A 16,564-nucleotide genomic window follows, 5' to 3' on the forward strand; every position below is an offset into this window, starting at 1 on the left:
TTCTGTGATAGTGTGTGTACTTTATACAATCGTATATATTATTTTGTAACTGCACAAATGCATACTTATTTTACCTAAATAAATTGCATAACATTGTCATATTTGTATATTTTTGAACAGAAGTGGTATTGTATCGTTCTGCACCTGCTCTAGTCTGTCATATGTATATGTCTATCTTTGTAACACAAATATGACTCATTACTTTTGTTGTCAGTGTTGTTTTCTTCATCTAATCAGCATATTCTTTTCCCTCAAATATTTTATTATGAAAAACTTGAAACATACAGCAAATTCGAATGAATTTTACAGAGAATATCTATATACCTACAAGATAGATTCTACCATTAACACTTTACTATGCTTGCTTCATCACGTCTGCCTATACATTCATCTATCCATCCATCATTTCATCTTAATTTTTTGCCTCATTTCAAACTGCTGCATAGCAATGCATTGTGATAACACAGCTTATTTGTCCAAGGCTATTGCTATCATAGACAGTGTTGCAATGAACACCCTTGTCCATTTGTGTCCTTTTTGGTGAATATCCAAGAGTAAGAATTGCTGTAGTATAAAGTATATACATTTTAAATATTAGTACATATTAACAAATTATTCTCTGTGCAGCTTCCACCAATATAGAGCTTTCATTAAAGTATGAGAGGGCTTGTTTCCTCACACATTTGCATGCATTTATCAATTTTTGAAATGTTTTAAGAATGTTAACCGATAATAGTTGGTTGGTGAAAAATTGTATCATTTGCTACTTTGATTTTTAATTTTCATCTCTCTGATTACTAGTGAGTTTGAATATCTTTTCATGTGTTTATTTTCCATTTGGGTTTTCTTTTTTGTTTATGTATTTTGCCTATTATATACATACATGCATACATATATATGTATACATATATATATATATATATATATATATATATTCTGGATAGTAATTCATTATCTGTTATATATGTGGCAGATATTTTCCCTGGTCTTTTGCTCATCTTTACACTTCTCTTATAATATTTTTGTTGTACAGAATATTCTACCATGCATTTATATGGCACTTTTACTTTATTTGATCTTCAGGGCTACATGTGATGTTAGCAAACAAGGTGGTTTTTCCTCACTTTGCAGATGAGGACTCTAAATATTAGACAGGTAAAGAAATCTGCCCAATAACACACAGCTAGTATGTGGCAATAGCAGGACTCAGAGTTAAGTCTGTTGTCCCTTACATTAGTTTCATATTTCTGCTGTAACAAATTAGCAAAAACTTGTTTGCTTAAAACAACACATATTTATGATGTTACAATTCTAATAAGTTAGAAGTCTAAAATGGGTCTCATTGGGCTAAAATCAAGGTGTCAACAAGGCTGCATTCCTTCTGAAGGCTGTATGAGATAACCCATTTACTTGCCTTTTCCAGCTTCTAGAGACCTGAATTATCTGGCTTATGGCTGTCTTCCTCCATCTTCAAAACCAGCAACAGTGGGTTGAGTCCTTCTGCCACTTCATCACTCTGATCTCATCCTCTACCTTTCTTTTCCACTTTAAAGGACTGTTGTGATAACATTGTGCCCACCCAGATAATCCAGAATAATCTCATTTAAATATCAGATGATTAACAAATTTAATTTAATTTGCAACCTTAATTCTTCTTTGTCATGTAAAATAACATATTCACAGGTTCTTGGGATTAGGACATGAACATCTTTGGGGAAGGCACTATTCTGCCTACCTAACCCCCACTCTCAATCTACTGTCCTTACCACTGTAACAAGATAAGTAGCCAAAGGAGTAGATCAATTGGTTTGGAAAGAAGGGCTGAGAAAGGACACATCTGCCACAGCCTGGGTTATACCTTGAGCTTTGATCGTCTTCACATTTCCTGGAAGAGCAGGTGTATTCTGAGAATGCCTACATGTGAATAGAGATCTAGAGTTTGAGACCTCACACAATTCATTTTCCCAAATGAGGAACTTGCCATAAAGTCACTCATGCAAACATAGAGGGCGTATAAGTTGTGTTTAGACACATTCACATGCTTTCTAGATGCTGGTGGGCTCTGATCCAAAAACCTGAATCACAGAAATATAGGATGTGAGAGCTGGAAGGGACCTCAAAGACCAGCCAATACAAGGTTCTCATCTTACAAGCAAGAAGACTGAGGCCAAAGAAGGAAAATAGCCCACTTCAGGTCACACATGGGATTGTGTCATAGTGAGGAGTGGAATATAGTCCTCACTCCTGGGTCCAATTTCACCAAATGAAGTTGTCATTTTGGGAGGCAGAGTAGGTTTATTTGAGTCCCTTAAATCACATCATGTAGATGGCCAATTTCTCCAGACAGTGGTTAGGCCAGCCACCATCATGGCTCTTTCTACCACAGTTCTCTGGGAATGAAGAAAGCACTGGCATGAGAAAAAAGAAAAGATGGGGCCTGGGAGCCAGCACTGTATTGTAGGTGCCCAGGAAGAGAAATGCTCTCTACAAGAGAGCTGGTTCTTTTGCTGTTAAATTAGGGGTGAGATGACATTGACTAAAATTTTTTCTCAGGAATCTTGAATTCCACAGGAAAAGGAACCAATGACCAGAAGATAGAAGAAGGCAAATGTTTGGCTATTTAATATAAGGAAAAGTAATCCAGAAGTTGAATGGACTGCCTTCAGAGATCGTGAGCTCTCAGTTATTAGAGGCATACAAGCAGAATCTGTATAGCCATTTGGAAAGAATGTTGTATCGGGAGTTTTCAGGTTTATTTTGCCAAGAACCCTTTCTTTCAATGAAAATCTACATGGCTTTTTAACCCAAAATATAAAACAGATAAATGCAGTTTCTTTAAGAGCTCTGTGAGGCAACCTAAGCTAAAAGCAAACACCCTCTTTGACTTCTGAGGTCTCTTTTTTACTCACTATTCTTCTAACCCAAAGTAATCTGGAATGATTTTGGGGTCAGATGCTTAGAGCAACAGGGCTGGGCTAGTTACAATGGATCAATCAGAATAGCAGAGGAACTGACTGTGACATATACACAGGTCTTTTGGGAACAGGTTTATTGGCCAAAGAATGAAACTATTAGGTACAACTAAGTCAACCTTAACACTAGAAAAGTCCCAACTTAGTCACTGACCCAAACATGAAGGTTACAAATGTAGCCGTTTTCTAGTAGGACTTTGCTAACCATGAAACCCAGCTCAAAAGTTGTCATATTCATTATTTTATTCATCATTCATGCATTCATTCATCTAGCAAATATTTATTGAGCACCAAGTTTGTACCAAGTGCTGTGCTAGTTTCTCAGGCTACAATGGGAAGCAAGAAAGATGTGATCCCTGACTTCACAGGACTTCCATTATAAGCTGTGAAGACAGGCAGTTAAACAAGCAATTCCAATAAACTTTGATTAAATATACGGGGTGCATTGGGAGCACATGGCAGAAACACCTAATTGAGAAACACAGAACATCAAGGAAGACTGCTTGCAAGAAGAGAATTCTAAACTGAGACCTAAAAGATGAGAGGGAGGAAGAATGGGGGAAGAGTGTTTGAGTGAGATAGAAGAATATATGAGGTCTGGAGGTAAGAGAAAGCACAAAGTACCTTGGAAAACTGACAAACTGACAGAACTCTGACATGGGTGGAGCATAGACTATAAGGTGAGGGAGGGAAGCAGTGAACTAGAAAGATTAGAAGGAGCCAGATCACAAAGGGCAATATAGACCATGTTAAAGAGTTTGACCTGTATCCTAGTGAAAATGAGAAGTCATTAATTTTCTTAATATAATAGTTAAAAGTTTCTATCTCATGCATGCATAAAAATAGAAAGTAACAAAAGTGAGTTTGTCTTCACTTTCCAGATAACTTAAAAAAAAACGAATTAATATATGAGGCTTGAAAATTCAAACAGTTCAAAATGAAAAATAAGTCACCCTCCTCTCCAACCAGGTCTCTCTCCCTAAAGGAAACCACTGTTAAAAATATTTTTGTGATGATTTCCAGAAGAAAAATTCCTTATCCTCATGTATAAGTATATACATTTAAGTATGCGTGTGTGAAGCAAATACAAGATACTGTTCTGTGCCTTACCTTTTACTTAATGATATATCTTGGAGATATTTCCATATGTGCATTCACACACACACACACACACACGGAACATTTCACCAGTTTAAATGTCATCCTTCCCCAAGGGCCCTGCGTATCTCTGTATTACTCCAGTTTCAGTCAATAAGGCTACACTGCTGGAGGGTTTTAAGTAAGGGAGAGATGCAATCACCTTTGCGTTTGGGGAAAAATAGCTTTGGCTGTTATTTGAAGATTGGATTGTGGGGGGGCAAGAATGAAGACAAAAAACATAATGAGGAGGTTATTACCGTAATCCAATTAAGACATGAGCATGGCTCAGAGCAAGGCTATAGTGATGGAGATGGAGAGAAGCGGGTGGATTCCAAAGATATTTAGAATATGAATATGACAGGATTTGCTGAAGGAAAGGATGTGGAGAGTGAGACAGAAGGTAGAAATCTTGGATGATATTCATGTTTCTGGCTCGAGAAATGGGAGTTGGAGGAAAAGTGATGTCATTCAGTCATTTATGAACTTTATCCTGACTCCAACCCATTGAAAATGGCCTCTCTGTTCTCTTAATTGTTATATCACTTTGTATGGACCTGCCTTCACTCACTTACCATGTCCTTTTATACTAATGAAAAACTTTATTCCTGCGTTGTTTATCTTTCTTGTTTGTTGCCAGCTCCTTAGTAGTGGGGTGGAGGGTAGGCGGGTGTGAGGAAAATAGAGGAAGTAAGGAAAAAGAGGCTAGCATTTACTGATCACTCATTTTGTGACAGATCCTGCATGAAGCTTTTTTACAGACTTTCTTCCATTTTATTTTCACAGCCTGATTTTACAGATAATGAATTGAGGCTTGGAGAACTCGAATGACTTTCCCAAGATCATACACTTTAGGGACAGGCAGAGCCAAGATTCAAACCAGGACTGCTTGTGCCCAGAGTTCACAATCAGGAAGCCACATGAGAATGTAGAGAAGAGTTTGAAGGAGGAGCTGATGCCATTTATAAAGCTGTTCAAGGAAGGTAGCAGGAAAACAAGACACGTTAACAGAGCATGGAGGGGAATGGGAGGTTCACCCAAGCAGGCAGGAAGGGTCTGGGGCAAAGGGAGTAGACAAATAGGTGTTGGGAGGATACTCAGGGAGACTCCACATGAATGAGGTCCCAAGAGGCTGAAGGAAAAATACTTTTGACCTGGAGCTGAAGATTGGATACCTAAAGACCAGAGGTGTCAAGATCTCAAGGATCAGTCTGCAGATGCAAATTAGCCGACAAGGTGTGAGCTTCAGCGCGAGTCCCTTAGCCTCGAACAGTGGTCCTCAAAGTGCGGTCCTCAGACCAGCAGCTTTTGCATCACCTGGGAACTTGTCAGACATGCAAATTATCGGGCTTCACCCCAGATTTACTGAGGCAGAAACTCAGTATTTTAACAAATCTTCCAAGGGATTCTGGTGCATGCTGAAGTGTGAGATCCACTGTCTTGGAGGGCTAAAGAAATCAGCAAGTAGAATTCAAGACCCAGAGTTCAAGAACTAGACAATGTCCCCCAAGGGAGCCCAGGACAGTCATATATCACAGCAGTGTAGATCATTCCTTTTAAAGCATGATGGAGCCTGCTGGTCAGAAGTGTTAGTGGGGAATAGAAAGGGAGGGCAGTGGCTTCGGAGGAGTGATCTCTAGGGGACAACTCCTTCCTCCTTGTACCCCTCCAACTTTTCCAAGAGGCCTTCCTTTTAAAAACTGCTAAGGGCAAGCTCATTAGAGAGTCCTGAGATAAAGCATGGAGACTGGCTATGCCAGGGCACTGCCCATGGCTTTTTATTTTCACCAGGCATTTAAGGCTGCCACTAAATTTCATTGTGGGGGACACAGCAGAGAAAGCGCTAAGGTGTTGAACACTGTGCTAAAGATTCATACAAATGCCAGCTTATTTAATCCTCAAAATATTCCAATCATGGAAGTATTACTGTTTCTATTTTACAGATGAGGAACTAGAGGTTCAGAAACATTAAGTGACTTGCCCAAGGTTACACAGCTCAGAAGGAGCCAGCCAGAATAAAAACCCTGGTCTTTCTGACTCCAAATTCCATGCTTCTCACGCTAGATAGTGTTGCCCCTAACATGAGGGTCTCTGTGATCCCTTCATCTTTGTACCCATCCCAGGGCCATGCCCTTGTGATTACCCATACACAGGTAACCTGGAAATATTGACTGAGTAAATGAAAAAGTGAAAGGATGGGTTAGTGAAAACAGAATTTAAGATTTGAAGGACTGTTAAGCACATTCTGGTCTTGTGCTTCTCAAATTTGCTTTCAGTGCTATCAAAGTTCTTTGCTGGTGCTCCAAGTTTAACCATGTTGTCTGGGTAGGGATGCGTACAAGTGGGCAGGTCCCTGTGCACCTCCAAGCCCTGCCCATTTCCTTTCTCTCTCCTAACCTTACCAGAAGAGCTCCACTTTTATCTTCCATAGATAGTGTGTGTTTACTGTAAGATTCTGTTGGGGGAAATAGTTCTGCCAGCAAAAGTAATTTTGAAAAATGACAAATCTAGTCCATCTTCTCCACTTTACAGGTGAGCGAACTGAGTTCCTTAACAGCAAAATGACTTTTTCAGGATCACTCTGTTTTCTTTGGTAGTGTAACTAGAACTTGAAGCCAGGATTCTTGAAATATTCTTTCTTTTCTCCATGAATTAATAGAACTTTTTTTTCCAAGAATGAGAAAAGAAGAATTCAGATTTATTTCTTTATTGAGCATTTAAAAATGATAATTCCTTTTTGGGCATTTGTTATGTGCTGATCACTGTGTTAAATAGTTCATATGTATAATTCTATTTCAGTCCTCATACCAGACTTATGAAGGAGGTACTATTATTGTCCCCATTTTACAGAGGCAAAACTGAACTTTAGATGTATTCAATGACTTTTCCAAGGTCACAGAATCAGGAAGTGGCAGAGTTGGGATTTCAATCCAGGATGTCTGATTCTAGTTTCCACAGTCTTAATAATTTTGACATATTGCAAACCTCTATATTGCAAAACAGTCTGTAGTAGTGGTTTTCAAACTACAGCTCCTGGGTCAAATCTGTCCTGCTGCTTGTTTTTGTAAATTAAGTTTTATTGGTACATAGATATGCTGAACATGCTACAATGGCCTATTTTAGTAGTTGTGACAGACAGAGGCTATATGTTTTACAAATAAAATATGTATTAACTGGCCCTTTACTGAAATAATTTACCAATCCCCAGTCTATAGGTATCAACTTAAACTTTTTTTAGGTCACGTCTGCGGAAAGGCACCAGAACTATTCCCAGGATTTGCAGAAGGAGTAGGCACTATGAGCCCTCTTAGTGAATTGCTGAATGAATAATGCCAGCTCAGAAACCTGGCCTAACTGGCCTCTGGCAGCCTTCACTGTGTTGACTCAAGTACATCTATATGACCTGTTTCTTGTTGTCTTTCATGAGTCAGAGCAGAGGCCTTATCCCATCCCCTCCCTGTCATAAATGCCTTAGAGCCTGGACTTGGGCCCTAGCTTAATAGGTTTGGTCCCCAACTTCCCCTTCTAGGTTCAAGGTCTGCATATGTGCCAAGTGGGGGGAGAGGCAGATAACTGCAGGGACTGCTGTGACCTGATCCAGCTTCTCTTGATCACTGAGCATTTCTGAGGGAGCTGAGGCTGGTGGCTCATTGCTTCTCCCTACTGGTACTTCTACTTTGCTTGGCCTGGGGTGCAGTTTGTGAGGACAGCTCCTAAGTGTCTAGGCACCCTTAAGTACCTTCAGTGGTTTATGACCCAGACTTTGTCAACTAGCTCAGTCTTTGAGTCTTCCTCCCTGGACCCTGCTCCAGACACTTTAAATCCAGGAGAGAAAAATGTGTTGATCCTACCTGAAGAACAGCAGCTGTTCCTAGCCAAGATCTCCTCATCATAAAGTAAGAATACTAGGCGGTAGAACCGCCATCTTAAACTATTTCTTTCCTATACCTGGATCTGGTGAATAGATGCAATCCTTTCCAAAGAGATACAGAGTTCTCTACCTTTTCTCCACAAATTACTCTGCATCTATTCTTTCCTTATACTTTGAAACTTTTTCTCTTTCACTCTTAGTATCAAGAACGTGCATTTTTCATGGAATCCTAGATATGTAAATTTACAGAGCTGGGAGGATCCATATTTAGTTCAAGGCCCTCATTGTACAAATGGAAAGACTGAGGCTCAGCGAAGAGAAGGGCCTGGACCAAAGCCACACAGCTGATTACTGCCAGGGCAAGCTGGGGCTGAAACTTAGGTCAATTGGCCCAGGCCTTGATTTTTCACTACCCTCTTTTTCTACCAGGAACAAAGATGGCCTTTGGCTTTAAACAAATCCATACCCCGGTTAATCTAGAAATTTAGTGCGCATTTTGATTTTTTTTTCAGTTTAGCTTTTTTTTTTAATTTAATATTTCCAATTATTCTGAGTCTTCTTAGTTTTTAGGGTATTAAGTTATGTTAATCCAGGCTATCTTTTAGCTACATCTGGTCTCCTCAATGGAAGACATTGGTAATACAGCCCTGGGGTTTTACCCTAGGAGCTGCTAGAAATGGCAGAGGCAGAGTTAACTAATATAAAAAAATCTAGCAGTGACTGGTGGACAGCAGGCACTCGATAATTGTGAAGTCACTGCCCTCATCTCAAAAGGGCTCTCTGTGTTTCTCCTCTAAGCTGCACAGTGTGGTAGCATAGTAGCTAAGAGTCTAGACAGACCTAGTAAAATTTCCCTTTCTTTTACTTCCTAATTGTATGACCTAGAACAAGTTACCTTTCTTCTCAGGGCCTGGTTTACTTTAGTTGTAAAATAAGGAGAATTAGAGTATTCATTTCACAAGATAATCATGAGATTTAATTGAAAGAGTGCGTATAAAGTGGATAATATAGGGCCAGACATGTAGAAAGCTATTTGTTTTATTATCAGTTTAATTTTTCTCTATTACCAAGCAACTATTACCTCAGAATACCAGGCAGGGCTGATAACTGCTTTACAGCAAGAAGAGAAAAATGTGGTGGGGATGGGTGCTCTTCCCACATCTAGTAACTCTTGCAAAGGGCCCCATTTCTTAAATGGGGCTGTTGGAATCCATCTGTGAGTTTTGACTGGCCACACTGAGAGTGCATTCTCCTCCCTCTGTCAACAAAGACCAACTAGCAAGCTGTGATATGAGAAAAGCATCCCACTTCCTTGTAATTCCTCCTGAGATCCTAACCAGGATTTGGAAAACACCTGGATGTGGTCAAAGAAACATCCCAGGTTTTGTACAAAACTGTCTGGAACAAGACCTTTCAGTAGTTTAGCTTCTGGAAAAGAGAGCACCCCACATTGCCCCCTCCTGCATTCACCCCACCCCAGTAACATCAGCCAGATTGGAGTCCCTGACTTAATTTAAAAGAAAAGCCCTGTAACTCAGGATACTGACTGAGCAGGACTAGCAGACTCATGCTGGGGTCTGCAGCTCAGCATCACTAGGTTGCTGACATGAATATGGAAAGGTTTTCTCTAGAGAAGGTAAGCTTTCTTTCCTCTCTTTCCAAACCCTATCACATCTCCCTTTCTTTGCAAAATCCTTTATTCAGTTGGGTTTAGGTGAGTCTTTGGTGACTGGGTGATAAAATCAGTGGCTGAGAAGTTAGAGGAAACTTGGCTGGGTGTGCAGAGAAGTTAAAGTGGAAAATGTTCCTTTTGTTCTTCTCTCCAAAATGGCCAGGACCACACTGGCTTGACTGTTTCAGGGGACAATCCTGACATTGTAGAGAGTAGTTAAATTTCCTGTTGAAATAGTGTGCTCATCTTCTGTCTCACAGGTTGAGGGGTTTATTGAGGTGGTTGATCTGAAGACTACATAAATGGAAGGCTCAAACACTTAAAAACAACCACTTGGTTTCATATTTTGAGATCCAGATTGGCAGAGATTAAGCCAATAAATGATAGCTGAACTAAGCCAGCAGCTTAAAGTCGAAATTATTTTTCACACTTACTGTCTAAATGGCAGAAATATTTTAGAAAACATGGTTTCAAATTCTGGCTTTGCCAGCAACTGCTGCTTGGCTTTGACAAATTCCTTCACCTATGTGGCCTCTGTTTTCTATGTGTTACATCAAGGATTTAAAAAGATGGTTTCTAAAGGTCTTTATGAATGTACGAATCTATAAGGTATTTAGTTTTTTACTGAGTATCTATTGTATCCCAAGCCTTTTGCTGGAGGCTCATATTTTGATTATTTTGTTTGAACCTCAAAACAATTCTGTGAGATAAATATCATCCTGATTTTTGGATGAGAAAACTGAGGTTCAAATAGGTAAAAGCGACTTTGAAATGTCACACAGCTATTACAGGCAAGATACAGGATTTGAATCCAGGTCTTCTAATTTCAAATAAGTCTGGTTTCTATGATACCACAACTTGGATGTGAAGAAGTAAAACAGCCTCCTTAATACAAATGCAAGTTATGTGGATAAACCATATTGTCCCAGGACTGGTATGGCAATGATATGATGGACATGATTGTCAGGCTGGGGGATCAGGAGCCTTAGGTTCTGGTACTAGCTCTCAGGACTTCAGGTGAGTTCCTTCCTCACTGGGCCTTGATTTCCCTACCTCTGACATGCTGAGATATATGATAATGGTTAAAGAATAATATAAATTGTCCTTGTACTATCTGGAACCCTTTAAGGCTTTCAACACCCTCTTTATTTTCCCTCTCAGCAAAAAAGGCCTATACCCACCAAAGGTGAGAAAATCTCTATCTGGGACCTATTTTGAGTCACAGGGTGAAGAAAGAGTCACAAAACATTAAGAAAGCAGAGGACCAAAAGGTCAACCTTGAAGGAGAGTTCTATTAGGAAGGCTGCTGAGATTGGAGACACCCCAAGGATAGCTCAGTATTCCTGTGTTCAGTTGAGTGATACTTTGTCTAGGATAAGCCAGTCCAGTTCAGTCTAATCCGACTCAGAAACAGAGATGGAGGGTGAGAAGAAAGCACTGTCACATTAAAGAAACAACTTGTAAGTTCCAGGAAAAACAGTGATGCAGATTGTTAGAGATGATGGAGACCAGGCCCAGGTGACACTGGGATGTCAGTAAGGTAAGGTAAAGGTAGGGGAGGCTTGACTTGATGCTATCTGACCTTCTCCCTGGGCTAGTCTCAATGTGTATTAACTAAACTGAGTATAATTCCAAGTAGCCCAGAAATTCTCTCTCTCAGTCAATCTCTCTCTCTCTCTTGCTCTCTCTCTCTCTCTCTTCCCCCTCTTTTGAGTGCCTCTTCCTTCTGCCCTCCTTTTTTACTTTCTCCCAGGACTCTTGCTCATTTTACCTATTTCATTTCCCTTTTTATCTTTCCATTTTATTTTACCTCATCAGTCTGACCTTTCTCTAAAACTTCCTCCCGTGGGCTCAGCTGAGAGAAAATAGCCCTGCTCAAGTGAAAAGTCGACATAAGACTTTCACATCCTTCATTTCATTTGATCTTCATAGCAAACTAATGAGGATCCCAAAGCAGAGATTATCTCCATTTAAGAGAAAAGGAAACTGAGAGTCAGGAAATTAGGGGACTTGCGGGATGTCATATGACTAAAAAATGATGAATCCAATACTAGAACCTATTTTTCCCAGGGTCTGAAGTCTGTCAATTTTACCATGAAATATCCAAATGATTCTAAAGAAGTTTTATGGGTTTTCCCTCTCTTTTGTTCTTTCAGTCTATGATAAAACCTAACTAAAAATAATTACAACAATAGTAACAACAAATATAGCTTTGGGAAGAAAAAAATTGTCAGTGATTAGAAGGAAAGAAAACTAGTACTTATCAGGTGCCTACTAGGTCCCTAATGCTATCTCATTCTAACACAACTGAAAACAGTACTCAAACCTAAGTTTATCTGACTCAAAAGTTCTGGTTCCTTTCATTATATAATGTTTCTTCCAAGGAGACTAATCTCAGTCACATACATATGCCTGCGTGCTTAGTGTGTATTACTGTATACAGGAACTTATGAGTGTGTGCATGTTGTAGCTATCCAGAAAATGTTAAAGTTCTGTTTCATTTCTAAATCTATCTCATCATCTGTAATCATAATAACCACTAATACTTTCTGATTATGTACTTGTGCACTTATTTGTATTCTATGTACTTACAGATCTTAATTCATTTAATACTCACAACTACTCTGAGATGTAGTTAATAGTATTAATTCCATTTCAAAGATAAAACCACTATAGCTAGCCAAGTGAAGCATTTTATAAAGTTACACAGCTAGGAAAAGTGGAGCCAGGATTCATTTAGTGAATCTGATTCTCAAGCTTGTGCCCTGCATGCAAACTGGGGAAAACAATCCTTATATCACAAGAGTTTGAGAATTAAATAAGATGGCAGATATGAAAAACATACTGTAAAGTGGAAAGTGCTAGGTATAATTTTTTTCCCAGATCCTACTGTCTAGCCCTTTTGGGCATCAGTCACCACTTTGAATACTTGTTCATTTTGTGCTGAAGGTTGGCACCAGTTTCTCCTGGCTGGGAATATTTCCAAGTTTACCATTGGTTTTTCCAATTATAAAACTCTTACCTGGGTCTGTTTTCTCTCTAAGTAAGTGACTGTAAGGCACAATGGCCTTGCTGGCACCTCTATGAGAAGAAAGGTTGAAGGAGGTCCGTGATGCATTCAGACTTCCATTGAACCAAGGACACTCTCTCCCTGTTGAGGGTTCTAAGGCACGTTTTCTGTGTATATACATGTGAGCATGCAAGTATGTTTTGCGGAAGGTTGTATAGTGTGGTGGTTAAGAACATAGACACTGAAGCCATACTTTTTGGGCTCATAGCCGAACTCTACTGATTGTTACCTAGATGTCCTTGGGCAAATTACTTTACACCTCTGTTCTGCAGTTTCTCCTATAATATGGGGATAATAATTGCATCTGCTTCATAGTGTCATTGTGAGGATTAAATTATTTAATCTACGTAAAGCACAGAAAACTTTTTGGCATACTGTGCACACACAATGAATATTGATGTATTATTATTGTTATTCTGAAAGTCTCTAAGTGTGGTTCTGTGTATGGATGCAAGTGTGTGCATCTCTGCTTTTAGATAAGACTGCATGCACCTATGTAGATGTGAGTGCGTGTATATGTGTGTTTATGTTATATTGTTTGTGTTTCTGGGTTTTACTGTAGCTGTATGTGGTATGACTGAGTGCTTCATTCCAGCCCCAAGAATCTAACCTCCTGGCTGAATGAGAGGAATGGAGGTTCAGTTCTGACTCTAACTCAGGATCGGACCCATGAATTGTATTTGTTCATAGCAGAGATCCAGCAGAAAACATTACTGCTGAGAAGTTAATCATATTTCCCTCATATATTCTCATTTGTTTTGTTTCAATTTTCACTCTTTTTGAAGTATAACAAACATACAGAAAAGCACACAGATGCTAAGTTCATAGCTCAATGTATTTTCACAAACTGAACACATCTGTGTAACCAGTATGTAGGTCAAGAAACAGAACACTACCTAGAAGCCTTCCTCCTCTTCCCTTCTCAGTCATTGATCCCTATCTCAAAGGTAAACACCATCCTGGCTTATAATAGCGTATATTAGTTTTGTCTGATTTTGTACTTTATATAAATGAAATCATACAGGATGTACTCTTTTGTGTATGGTTTCTTTCTGCAACGTTACATTTGTGACAGGCATCCATATTTGCATGTGTAATTGTAGTTTCTTCATTATGCTTGTCAAATAGAATCTATTGTATAGATAAAATACAATTTATTCATTCTAGTGTTCATGGACATGTTGGCTGTTCTCTTTCTGGGTCTATGAACAGTCTAGTAAATGTCTTTTGGTGAATTCTCATTTGTTTTTAAACACAATACAAAGAGTTGGATGAAGAGTGGCAACAATGAAAACAGAGGTGCAGGGAGAGTTAGTGATTTAATTCAGGTATCGAGTGAGTCAGTGACCCAATCAGGCTTCTGGTGCCTGTTTCTTGATTCTTGAGCCAGAATACATTCTTCCTTCGACACTGCTGAAGGAACTGGATCCAGATTTCTCTTCTGAAAGAAGTGATACATAATTACCAGTACAGGTAATTTTTAACATTGCTCTCCAAAGTCCAATGTATAGAAATCATCGAACGTTTGTTGAACTGAAAGGAATCAGGTAAGGTAGAGATTCTGGGCTAATTCGTTTCTGCTTTCACAGTCTATGGGTCTGGTTCTTGCCTCTTTAGTTTTGCAGACATGTGCAAAGACCTTTTGTTCTCTTTCTTCCATACCAGAAGCTATTCATTTGCCTGTTTCCCAGAGTAATGTGGGGCATGGAGTCAGGCCACCTCCTCTGGACTCTGCTGTTCATGCAACCCTTGTGGCCGCAACTGACTGAGGGGGCAACTCGAGTCTACTACCTAGGTATCCAGGATGTGCAGTGGAACTATGCTCCCAAGGGAAGGAATGCCATCACGAATCAGCCTCTCGACAGTGACACGTAGGTTTAATCTCTTATGAAATTAGAGTTGAATTTGTGTGGGAGACTCTTGAGGTCATGAGGTAGCCTCTTGAGTACCTTCTCCCAGGGTGTGGTAGCAGCCAGTTCCTGACCCCTCTGGGCCATACACGCAGTGGCACATTTCCTGAGAAGAGGGCTAGTTGATTCAGGAGCCAGTATCCAATATGGAGTTTGCTTTCCAATGGTGAGGTGCCTCAGCATTTTCAGAGTCCTAAAGGTAATTCTATATTCCCTTGCCTCTAAGATGATATTCACATGCTGTTTTAATAATAACTGTTTAGCTTTTAAAAAAAGAGTGACACATATACAGTGTTTGCAAGATGCGTGTGGTAGAACTACGCCCGGTAGTTCCGTGGACCTATACTGATTTCGGATATGTGAAAATGTGAAAAAATAAAGTAAGCCTTGGAATCAAACAAATAGCAGTGATAGCAATCACTTATGTAACACTCTGTCTGTGACAGGCACCATACTAGAAATGTACATACTTCATCTCACCTAATTCTTACAAAATCTCTAGGAGGTGAGTATGAATCTCCTCTTATAGATGAGAAAACTGAGGCTCAGTGAGATCAAGTGACTTGCCCAAGTCCCACAGCTAGTAAATGAAAGAGCTAGGATTTGAAGCTGGGCAAAGTGGATGCAAATCTGGTACTCTTCTCACCGTTATGCCTCTCACAGATCCCACAAGATTAATCTTTCTTGATCTTAGACCCTTGCAAGTGCTCCACAAACATCTGTTGAAAAAAATAATGGATGTATTAAAGAATCTTTTGTGGTCATGAATCACTTTGTCTCTCCAAAGCCTCAAAGTTTTCCAAAGTTGACTGTAACATCCCAGAGCTCTCTAGAAGAGTTAGAGGAAGAAAAACAGCTGGCTTTCTTTTTTTTTTTTTTTTTTGACAAACCCATCTTCCTATCCATCTAGTTTTGGAGTCATGGAATCTTTGTGTTAAAAATGTCCTAGAGGGAGAACTTTGTTATCCCTCAGCCCCAATACTTTGAAGTAATAGTTAACATTTATTAAACTTTTACCATTTTCCAGGCACTGCCCTAAGTTCTTTATATATTTTAATTGTTTTGGTCACCAGTAACAACTGTCTGAGTTTGCTATAGTGATTATCTCTATTTTACAGATGGGGAAATTATGCACAGAGAATTTAGGTAACTCGCTCAAAATCCTACAGATTTGGAAGTGGCAATGTTGGCACTTAAACCATCCTGGTTCCAGAGCTTGTGTTCTTAACCACTAAGCTATAATACCATCCATATATATCAGGACAGCACTAAGTCAGGCCACACGGACAGGGAGTTGATCACTTAAAAAGAGTCTGTCCATAGTTGGTTGTCTCCCTATTACTATATATCTGGTTGAACCGGATGAAACTGCCTTTTTTGTAGTTTAAAAGTGGTCAAATATTAGCAATTTCATACGCTTTAACTTAATACTTCCCATTGTTTGACAGTTAGACTCTAATCTAATGCTTTCATGTTTTGATTAGTACATCCCATTTCCTCTTGCTTTGCTCTAAACAAAAATGGATGATTTTGGTTGGCCTCCTCTGGAAAGGAACTCTCCAGAGGTTTGAAGATTGTGGCAAAATTATAACTCTCTCTTTCGTTCCTTCCCAGAGTAGCTTCCAGCTTCCTAAAGCCTGACAAGAACCGGATAGGGAGCAGCTACAAGAAGACCATCTACAAGGAATACAAGGATGGCTCATATATGGATGAAATGACCCAGCCTGCTTGGTTGGGCTTCTTGGGGCCAGTGTTGCAGGCTGAGGTGGGAGATGTCCTCCTTATTCACCTGAAGAATTTTGCCACTCGTCCCTACACCATCCACCCCCATGGTGTTTTCTATGAGAAGGACTCAGAAGGTAAATCAGCCCACTGTTTCTTTCTCCTGCCTGCAACAAATATCACTTTCCATTCATAGCCATCTGAGAGAGA

At 39.6% G+C, this 16,564-nt stretch overlaps 1 protein-coding gene and 1 long non-coding RNA gene across 7 annotated transcripts in view; one reads left to right on the forward strand and one right to left on the reverse strand.

Annotated features, from left to right (window-relative positions):
* The window catches only part of LOC139042700 (uncharacterized), a 245,991-nt gene that overhangs the window by 49,063 nt on the left and 180,364 nt on the right, over positions 1-16,564 (reverse strand). The gene's annotated exons all lie outside the window — the stretch shown is intronic.
* Positions 7,663-16,564, forward strand: part of HEPH (hephaestin) — a 113,886-nt gene continuing 104,984 nt past the window's right edge. For 3 of the 5 annotated variants that reach the window (XR_011499783.1, XR_011499782.1, XM_044764159.2), the window contains exons 1-3: positions 7,663-8,005; positions 14,388-14,593; positions 16,247-16,491. Coding sequence is in view for 3 of the 5 variants with exons in the window: in XM_044764159.2 (XP_044620094.1) it covers positions 14,418-14,593; positions 16,247-16,491 (421 nt within the window). In the remaining 2 variants the exon portion in view is untranslated. The remainder of the gene's footprint in view (positions 8,006-14,387; positions 14,594-16,246; positions 16,492-16,564) is intronic. The other 2 variants (XM_070502655.1, XM_014830429.3) reach the window with 2 other exon arrangements.

The sequence above is a fragment of the Equus asinus genome, chromosome X, assembly GCF_041296235.1.
Source record: "Equus asinus isolate D_3611 breed Donkey chromosome X, EquAss-T2T_v2, whole genome shotgun sequence".
Taxonomy (NCBI): Eukaryota; Metazoa; Chordata; class Mammalia; order Perissodactyla; family Equidae; genus Equus; species Equus asinus.